The sequence below is a fragment of the Corvus brachyrhynchos genome, unplaced genomic scaffold, assembly GCF_000691975.1.
Source record: "Corvus brachyrhynchos isolate BGI_N302 unplaced genomic scaffold, ASM69197v1 scaffold70, whole genome shotgun sequence".
In the NCBI taxonomy this organism is placed as follows: domain Eukaryota; kingdom Metazoa; phylum Chordata; class Aves; order Passeriformes; family Corvidae; genus Corvus; species Corvus brachyrhynchos.
Window position 1 is genome coordinate 5,475,845 of NW_008236217.1, and position 10,065 is coordinate 5,485,909.

General features: G+C 41.2%; 1 protein-coding gene across 2 annotated transcripts in view; it reads left to right on the plus strand.

The window, feature by feature from the left end:
• The window catches only part of UNC93A (unc-93 homolog A (C. elegans)), a 24,552-nt gene that overhangs the window by 2,504 nt on the left and 11,983 nt on the right, over nt 1-10,065 (plus strand). For both annotated transcript variants that reach the window (XM_017745924.1, XM_008643398.2), the window contains exons 2-4: nt 3,031-3,233; nt 6,439-6,620; nt 7,398-7,627. In XM_017745924.1, the coding sequence (XP_017601413.1) occupies nt 3,147-3,233; nt 6,439-6,620; nt 7,398-7,627 (499 nt within the window). In that variant the 5' untranslated portion in view covers nt 3,031-3,146. The remainder of the gene's footprint in view (nt 1-3,030; nt 3,234-6,438; nt 6,621-7,397; nt 7,628-10,065) is intronic.

Consider the following 10,065-nt stretch of genomic DNA (forward strand, 5'->3'; position numbering starts at 1 on the left):
CAGGAATGAAGGAAGGATGGCATACATCAAGGACATAAAGGAAGATTGAGATAGTTTGGTTTCTCTGGAGAAAGAGGACATCAGCAGGTAGGATTCAGGAAGAAGAGGCATACTGATGTGTATGCGGCTATGCATGCAGAGGGAATCCTAGGAGAAGACATGAAAGGACAGTATCTGTGGATGATTTGCATGGTGGGAGAGGAGCAGTATTTGAAAGGGGAGATGGGAAATAAAGGAAATTTGAAAATAAGATCCAAAATACTGAAGAAGAGAGAAATGTTCAAACCTTTATAGACAAACAGGAGCAACTTCAATTCTTGAGCCTTTGACACAAAAAAAATTATTTTCCTCTAACTTTGTGGGCAAAAAGAGTTCACTGACTGGCAACTCCCTTACAACCCCCTTCCTGGAAGAAAACAGCTTTTCCTGCTTGATCTGTTTAGTTCACTGTTACCTCATATTCAAGTTGTGAGCTTCTCTCAACATGTAACAGATGGTATTTTCCAATGCCCCTGTCAGAAATGGCTGGTCTTTGCAAGACACATCACATTTAGTCACTCCTGCTCCAAATCCAAAATGAGGAGGGCACAAACACAGGTGAAGGAGGAGGAGAAGAAGAAAATAACATGGGCAGGCTTTCACAGCAAGAGAGGAAATGCTGTGTAGGCAGTCATTCCCTCTACAGATAGATTCAAGGGATACTGTGTACTACCAAGGAACTAACCAGTTAAAAGCCTCCTAAGACAGAAAATCCTATGATGAGTATCCTGGGTGTTATGAGGCTTTCTTCTGTTATTGTTAAAATTACTGCTTAAACAATATATTTGACTGGAATAAATAGGGAAATGATAATTATGAAGCAAAAAAGCCCCCAAAGATTAGCCTCTGGTACCGTAATCTTTTGAGCAAATACTGCCCTCATTTACACTGAGAAAATAAACAGGTCAAAACAAATGTAATCACCAGTGGGATAGAGTAATGAATTTAACCAGCCTCTTCCATGTCCCGTGTTTATGACTGTGCTCTGCAAGTAGTTTTCATTTGGTGGCTGCAGTCTTCTGTGTGAAACCTAATCCCCAAATACAGCACACAGCTCCTGAGGCTCACTTAATCTTGGACTGGCAGAAAGAATGAAAGAGGTGTCAAGGGTGATACACAGCAGGCCTGCCGGAGCTTTAGCTGCCTGGTACCAAAGGAAAAGATCCTTGGCTTTATCAGATCTCTTTGGTAAAGACTCTGCACATTCCTAAGGAGGGGCTTGGGACCAGTCAGTTGGATAACCCAAAGCACTGGGCAAGGGATGTGGAACAGGCTGAAATGCCTTTGATCAGTGGAAAGAAGAGAAAAAAAACCTACACACACAAATTACCACTATCTGCCATATGCTTTCTAATATTATGCTGCTGAGAAGATGTGACTGAGTTAGGAATTCCTCCAGAGCAGAAGTGCTGATCAGATAACCTGTCCAACACTGCATTTTAAAAATAGTGTCTAGTTAATGCTGATTTTTTTAAGCTTTCTTGTTATGACTGCTAATGTCAAGAAAGAGAACTAAAATAAATAGTGCTCTTTGCACTATTCCTGGTTCTTGCCTGTGCTGGAGTGGGTGAAAATTCTGATTTTGTTTGGGATAAGCATTATTCTTACACATTCTCAATAATTCTTCCGGTTGTTATAGACCTGTGACTGCAAACCCCTAGAATTTTGCAGACTTTTTCTAAGGGGTCCTAACCAGAAACAAGCGTGTTATCACCAGGTGTAAATTTCTTCTGAAATATTGTCACATGAAAATTACAAGGATCCATACACCTGAAAAGATGGGGGAAAGTACCACCAGTTTGGTCTAAGCTCCTTGTAGAGGCTTACAAACACTGCCAAACAAGAGCAACATTGTGATCTCATTCAAAGGGTTCGCATGCTGAGCATAGTAGCCTGTAAAATAAAAAGCCACTATCTAGACTTGCAACATAGAAGTACCAGGAACAATAGAGAATTAAAAGATTATGTTTTCTGCACTATTTCATTCAAGAAGATTATAAGACAAAATAAGAAAATGAAAAGGCACATACTGCAATTTTCTCCAAAGCAGAAACTAGCTGTGATCTTCTCTTAAATATATTAAATGCATTTATGCATTAAAGCTTCCTCCCCTCACCCTCGAATGTCCCCGTGGGAAGCAAAATTGTGCCATCTAGTGGGCTTTAGACCAAGTCTTAGCTGAGCATTCCCAATGGACACTATGGATACCCTATAGACTATCTCCGTAAATCCCCCAATTCGGTGGGAAATTGGTCTGTTTACACTATAGCATGGACATTTTTGGATTCCACTTTGCTCCCAAGTTCAAATCCCTTCTCAGCCACAGCTGCAGGAAGGGTCGGTTCACCCTGCCAGGCTTAGGGGCAGAGGAGGGGAGGGGAAGTTGCTTTTTCATTTATCTGCTCAATCCACTTCTCCTCTTGGCTTCTGCATTGATGAGAAAGATGGGGGGAAATCATTTTCATGAGTATGACTTGGTAAACTTGAAAGACCAAAGCCCCGAGGTTCCCCATGAATGAAGACTCTCCCATTTGCCAAGCAGCCAGCAGCCTTGGGATTCTGTGCTGCACAGTTACGGAGCTGGTGTATGCAGACAGACCTGTGGCACAATGTCATTTCCGAGCACACTTTTGTAACCTTTGTTAAGCAATAGGCCTAATACAGATTTCAGTGCAATGTTTAATCTTTGCCCTTTATGGATTTGTGTATCTTTATGACAGAAAGCGATTTCACAGTTTGCAATTTTTTTCTTCTGTGCTGATCATAGTAGAGAGCCATTTAATGTCTGACTTGAACACTTAAATAGCTGCAACTGTTGCAAAAGACTTACATACCCTGCCAATAAGACATCAGAGATGCCCTTGGGACCGCTGGCTATTGTGTATGTCACAACAGGTGAATGAGTAACAACTCTGGTTTTCAGTACTACTAAAAGTAAAGTTCACTGGCCAGTATTCAAATAATTAACAACTCTCTTCTCTACAAACACAGAAAAAAGTGACCTTTTCCAACAAGGCAAAAGCTGTTTTTCTCCAACTCAAATCAACCCCTGGAATAATTGGATCAGCTTTGCCCACCGGCAGACCTTTTGTCTTCTATGAATCAACATGGAAAGGAATCTTAAGAATGTTTTGGTCATTTCTTTTGGATTTTTACTTCTCTTTACTGCTTACGGAGGACTCCAGAGTCTACAGGTAAGTGGGGCATCTCCCACTAGTTATCAGGACAGTTGGTCTGGAAGGGCATCAGGCCAACTGCTAGTGTGAAACACATCAGTGTTTCCATGGTCTCTGTGAAGAAGGCATGCACAGTATTTTTTGTGAGGTGGGTTAGGACATTAACTTGCTGCAGGTTAATATTCCTCACCCAGATCCACAACATTTACTAAATAGTTTATTCTAGTATTTCTCAAATAGTTTGAATACTTGTGTCATGATACTACTTTAGATCCACAAAACTTGTTTGAATGGAAACAGCAAACAAATTTAACCTGAGATGACTTTTCTCAAAAGAAAATACTGCAAAATGGAAAACAAATTCAAATTCTGGAAAGCTTTTGTTTTGAATATTTCTAAATTGCTCTGATTTTATAATAATTATTATTGTACACCAATGTAAAATAATACCAAATTATGCCAAAATCATTAAGTAATTTAAGTATAAAATAATGCAGTAATAATATAAAGTAATTTCTAGGCTTGTGATATAATGTAATAGCAAAAAATAAATTATTTTTTATTATTTTAAATCAAAGGCAGTTGTGGCTTGTACTGGCATTAACATCCTGAAACATGGTAGGTGAGATGGGCTTCTAGAATGACTTGGACACTCAGGATACCATTAGAGCTCAACTGTTTATCCAAAATAAAAGACTGAGGGTTACTGTTGCTGTCTATGAATGCTTCTGAGTAGATAAACACAAGGCGAAACTTCTCAGACTAGAAGGCTCTGCTGGTCTAATAGAAGACATTCATAAGCAACTTTAGGCAGGATATTAACATACAGTCGTGATCAACTGGATCGGATTTTCCCACTGGAGTGGGAATCTGTGTGCCTTAAAGGTGGAACTTGATACATAACATGATGAACTTGTTTGCAATAACAAGAGGTTGACCTCATTTCAGGAAGAGGTGCCTCCTAGTTCTGTACGTCTCTCTTCTCCTCTCCTTGAACAGCTGTTCTTTGCTGACACTGTCAGATTCTGAACTCAGGGCTGTTCTGCAAAAACTGTCCCAAAACTGGATGGAGATATTATGAGTTGGGGAGACTAATGAGGCAGGAGAAGATAAACCCTAGAAGCTGCAAGTCAGTCCCACCATCTGAAACGGCTGATCAGAGCATGGTGTAACAACACCAAGGTTATGGCTTCAATGCCCATACAGGCCGTTTACTTAAGAGCTGGACTTGATGATCCTGTGGGTCCCTTCCAACTCAGAATATTCTGTGAATATGTGAACCTGTAAGTACTGGACTGTTAAAAATTTTCATAATTCATTTCAATATTCCACTACCCAGAACCCCCCAAAAATGCCCAGAGAGTAACAATCATATGATTTTGGAAGCCTGGCTTCTAATTTTTGGAAGTTGTAGCTGACAAAACCAGGCATGTGACATTTCAAAAATAAGACCTCTGAGATCAGGAAGCCTCTTTGCCTCTTTACAAAACAGCCATTCCAATTCTCAAACACCTTGACACTGCTCTAACAGAGAATGTCCTCACCTCACTGTCCTGCTGCCTGGTCCTCACCAAGGGTGCTGCATGACAGCCACCGGTCCTGCATGGCCAGACTGCACAGCCACTGCAGGCTTTGTAAGTGTTCCGTGGAGCCACCAACAGCTTCACTCTACTACAGCGCTCTCCGGTGCCATCCCCTCAGCATCCAGTCCCCATTCCAAAATCATACTGGATCATATCAGCTATTAATCAAAACAATCAAGAAAGCATTGACAAGCAGCACAGAACTGTAGAATGGTTTGGGTTGGAAAGGACCTTAAAGATCATCTCATTCCAACCCTCCTGCCATGGGCAAGGACACCTTCCACTAGACCAGGTTGCTCAATGCCTCATCCAACCTGGCCTCGAACATCGCCAGGGATGGAGTATCCACAAATTCTCTGGGCAACCTGTTCCAGTGCCTCACCACCCTCACAGTAAAGATTTTCTTTCTAAAATCTACCCTAAATCTCTCTTTTAATTTAAAACTGTTGCCCTTCCTAGTCCTATCACTATCTGCCCTTGTGAAAATTCATCTCCCCACTTTTTAATGTCCCCTTTGAGTACTGTAAGGCTGCAGTGAGGTCTTCCTGGAGTCTTCTCTTCTGGGTGAACAATCCCAACTCTCTCAACCTGTCTAGGAGAGGTGCTCCACCCCTCTGATCATCTTCATGGCCCTCTTCTCCAACAGGTCCATGTCCTTCCTGTGCCAGGGACCCCAGAACTGGATGTGCTTCAGATGGGGACTCACCAGAGCAGAGTAGAGGGGGAGAACCACTTCCCTTGACCTGCTGGTCACACTTATTTTGATGCAGCCCAGGATGCAGCTGGCCTTCTGGGCTGTGAGCACACATTGTTGCTCTTGCCCAGCTTTTCATCCACAGAATTCCCAAGTCCTTCCCTGCAGGGCTACTCTCAATGAGTTCTCCCAGTCTGTACTCATGGCTGGGATTGCCCTGACCCAGGTGCAGCACCTTGAATTTGGACTTGTTGAACCTCCATAGGTTCACATGGACTCATTTTTCCAGCTTGTCCAGGTCTCCTAACTTGATCTTCTCATTTCAACTTTCAGAGCATCAAGACAAGAGAAGAACTATTTTGAGCATAAAACTATAAAACCTGGTTAGATCAGTAAAATGTTATTCCTTCTTTGTGAAAATGTGGGTGAATCAATTACTTTCAACTACAAAGGGCTGCTGTGAGCCTATTAGGATATTTGGACCTTGGCCTCTGAAAAACTTAGAAATTATCAGACCTGTAGTTTAAAGCAAAGAACCTTCCACTGTTGCTATGCCAGCTCTTGCAATGCAGATCTGAGGATACTCCTGCCTGAGACAAGCAATGAAGGTCAAGAAAAGAGTTTATCCTTCATTCAGCTTGCTTTCAGAGAGAAACTCAAACAAATAACATCAAATAATCTAAAGAATGTCTTAGCAAAGCTTTGAATCTGAGCAATCCTCACCTGTTTTTATATCATGTTTTCATAAATGGTCTATCATTTTGAGGAAAATTCTAAGTCCATAGGTTTGGGGCTATAGTCCATAGGCTGGTTTGGGGAAATGAGAGAGTAATACCCAGCCCCAGATGCTGTGTCTCTCTATTTCTGCCCAAAGCCACTCTCTGTACACAATAGTAATATGTGCCTGTGATAAAATTTGTCTCAATCACTGTTTTTGTCCATGCAGAGCAGTCTCAACTCAGAAGAAGGCCTGGGTGTTGCATCCCTAAGTGTTCTCTATGCTGCACTCATCCTATCATCCATGTTCCTGCCTCCCATCCTCATCAAGAAGCTGGGCTGCAAGTGGACCATTGCAATCTCTATGTGCTGCTACATCGCGTTCTCCTTAGGGAACTTCTATGCTAGCTGGTACGACTTCAATACTTTAACCCTCTCTGTTGTGTTCAAATAAGTAAGGGCAAAGTTATTTCTTCTTTTTCTTCCCCATTCCTACTCTTACTCTGTGTTGCAGATTAGAAAATTGGATGCAAAAGGTGCTACTTACAACAAACAGAGATAAGTTAAGTCCAGTAGTAGGTGGACCAGAGAGGTGAAAATGTGCAAAGAGTCAGAATGAATGCATCCACTCACCTACCTAAAGCGGCTTCTCTAACTCATGTTTGCAGCAGAGATTCCCCTTTGGGGGAAAAAAATAAATTAGAAGTTTCATTTTAAAGTCAAAAGACTTTTAGGGCTGTTTTTGAACAGGTTGAAGGGAAGACTGTCTTCCAGCCATCTGGTCTGGGAGAAGAGGACCAGAGGAGGAGGCTAGCTCTTGCCTCGAGCTTTCAAAAGGTGGATGAACAACTTCCGCTCTCCAGTGACAGGGGTTGCAACTCTGTGGAGGAAAATTGTCATTATCCATCTTCTGAAGTGCATGTGCAATTTAATTCTCAGTTATGAGAAGTTAAGGCACATGAGCACAGACCTAGCCAGCCTGGCCTAGGCCTAGTCCCTGCACAGAGCTGGATATGCTTGCACACCCTAAACTTCACAAGCCTTTTCTTGATTCCATGTAACAGATTTATTGTATCATACAAAGGATAAATCTATTTCTTTGATGTCTATTTTTGCCTCTGGATCTTTGGGAAAATTATTATTATGCTAATGGATAACAACTATGCTAAATAAAATGTTCTTTGGCAGGTACACACTAATCCCAACCTCTGTGATCCTGGGCTTAGGAGGAGCACCACTCTGGTCTGCCAAATGCACTTACCTCACCATTGCTGGCACTTCATATGCTGAGAAAGCAGGAAAAAATGCAAAAGACATTATCAACCAATACTTTGGGGTCTTCTTTCTGGTGTTTCAGTCTTCTGGCATCTGGGGAAATCTTATCTCATCCTTGATACTTAGCCAATCTTCCACCAAAGGTAAAATGTATTTAAAATTTTGGCACTTTTTTCTATAAACATCAGCTAGTTCTAGATAGATAAGCGGTAAATTTCTGCAGCTGAGCTTTCATAGTCAGTGGAAACAGACACTTCAGATGAGAGTTAGCCCATCTGAGGATAGATGTCTGAAATAAATGAGATTAATTGCTCTCTGAAAGTGTCTATTTTCCATCAAAAATCAGCCATAAAGAGACTTCAGACAAATAGCTAGAAAATAGAACTCTATTGAATTCTGTTTGAATTCTATCCCCATGCTGCAAAGCATAGATAGGCTGCAGAAAGTGACAGTCCTTCACATCTGACTTCTATTAAAAATGGATTAAAACAAAAGGCAAAATACTGAAGCAACCTTCTTGCAAAGCTCGTAGTATTGGGTTAGTTTGCTGTTAAATATTCAAGGTTAGTCAGACTAGTGCTGGTGCTTGCTGAAAATGAGTGCCTTACAGAACTGTCAAGAAGAAATAGCAGTAGCTGTTGGCAGGAGTCCTGTGCTGTATTTCAGGCTCAGACAGCAGATGCCGATGTAGCTTGAAGAAATCACTCAGCAGCAATGCCCTCATTTTCCCATGCATGTAATTGGTGTCAATTTAAAAAGGGCAGTTGTGAAGATAAATTAATATTTGGATGTCTCCTTAGAGATTCAACATGTTGTGGTGTCTTACCATTGCAGTCTCCTGTACATTCCTTATCCTGTCAAAGTCAGAACAGGGTTGACATGGAGAGAGCTCTCCATATACCCTCTACCTTGAGTAGCAAGAAGTTACCTCTCTTCCCTGGCTTAGTTAAGCTGTATGTTCTCTGAAGAGTTCTCAAATAGCTACTAGGTTAAAACTAAATGTCAGGAAGTTGGCATCAGGTTTTAATCTTTGAAGCTTTGGGTTTATGGCAAAGTAGTTGTCCCAAGGTGTGATACTTCAGTAGAATCATGCTTCCTTTAAACACAAGTTACCATAGGTGAAGCACCATTAAAGCAGAACGCTGGCAGACCTTTTCAAGTGCAGTGGAGCCCTGCTGACCTGATCACAGAGCCACATGATATCTCAGGAGGGACTGTCTGTTCTGATTTCACTCGCAGGGCAGAGGCGGTGCTGCAGCTGTGGGGTCTGTACAGACTGCAACCATTTGACTCTCCTCTGCCTCACAGCACACATCAGTTTAGCAAGAGGAATAAAACACTATTTTTTTTTGGTCTTGTAAATCCCTTCCTAGTTTTACGTCCAAGGATGTTCCTCCTAATTTTAAAGACATTCTTATTTTTTTATCTATTGCATAAAATTTAAAAAAATGCTGTGAACAGCTCTCAAAGCCAAAGGCCTTGCACATCTTCACAACAGTGATGAGCAGTTATACAGTAAGTTTCTCTACTGTGCCTTCTCAGTGAGACACAGCTTTAATCTAGAGGGAACTTCTTTTCTGGGGACAGGGGGTAAGAATCTCCTGTCACGCAATGATTTTTTCTCTCCTCTGACACTTGTGCAAAGGCATCCATTCATATTTTCATGTACTTAAAATGTATAATTTCACTGAGAAGTAGGAAAGATATAGCATGTATCTGGAGAATCAAAATGCGTAGAATTCAGACATGTACCTACTCTTGACATATTGCCTGCATCACTGCATCCAGACACAGGAAGACAAAGTTACCCCATATGGTAATACCCCAACTGAACACAGTAATCAGTGTAAATTACAAGAGTCACCCTTTCTCACTCATCAATGTTACAGTTTTAATTCAAGAGAAACAGTGTAAATCCTGCCTTGTAGCTTGCATATGACTAATTGCATGTGCATCTTCATCTTCAGATGATGCAGGAACTGATAAAAACTTGTTTTACACACTTCATCCATGTGACTCACCTTTTGCATACGGTAATTTTGCTGAAGGTCTGTTTGTCCATTTTTTGCTGAAGGTGGTAACCAGTGATTATAATAAGGTAATGATTTTCTTTAAGTTACTGAATTTATCTTATGTTGAACCTAAAGTTGTTTATGAAGCTGGTTAGACGGCTGATTCACATCACAGCAGCTTCTTTGATTGGAAGCAATGAGGAAAAACACAGTAAAAGTAGTTACACAGTAACCTTAATTGAAAAATTACAGATCAACTCTTATTTAAGGAATCAGCCAAGGTGCAGCTGTATTTATATATATTTATTGTGCTTGAACCAGAGACAAATTCTGCAGTGAAAGCACTAAAATAATTGGGGGGGGTTTGGATCATCCTCCTCTAGGAAACAGCTTATTCAGGCTTGCACTTTGGATTAGTATTTATTCTTTACCAAGAGGGTACTGGAGGAAGTGGGCACAGAGTTGTGGTGATGCAGCATGCATGAGTACGTGCATGTGTGTGGCTTTGACTTATGCCCTACAGAGCTACGATAGGACTGAACAAAGCAAAGGTCTTACTCCAAACCCTG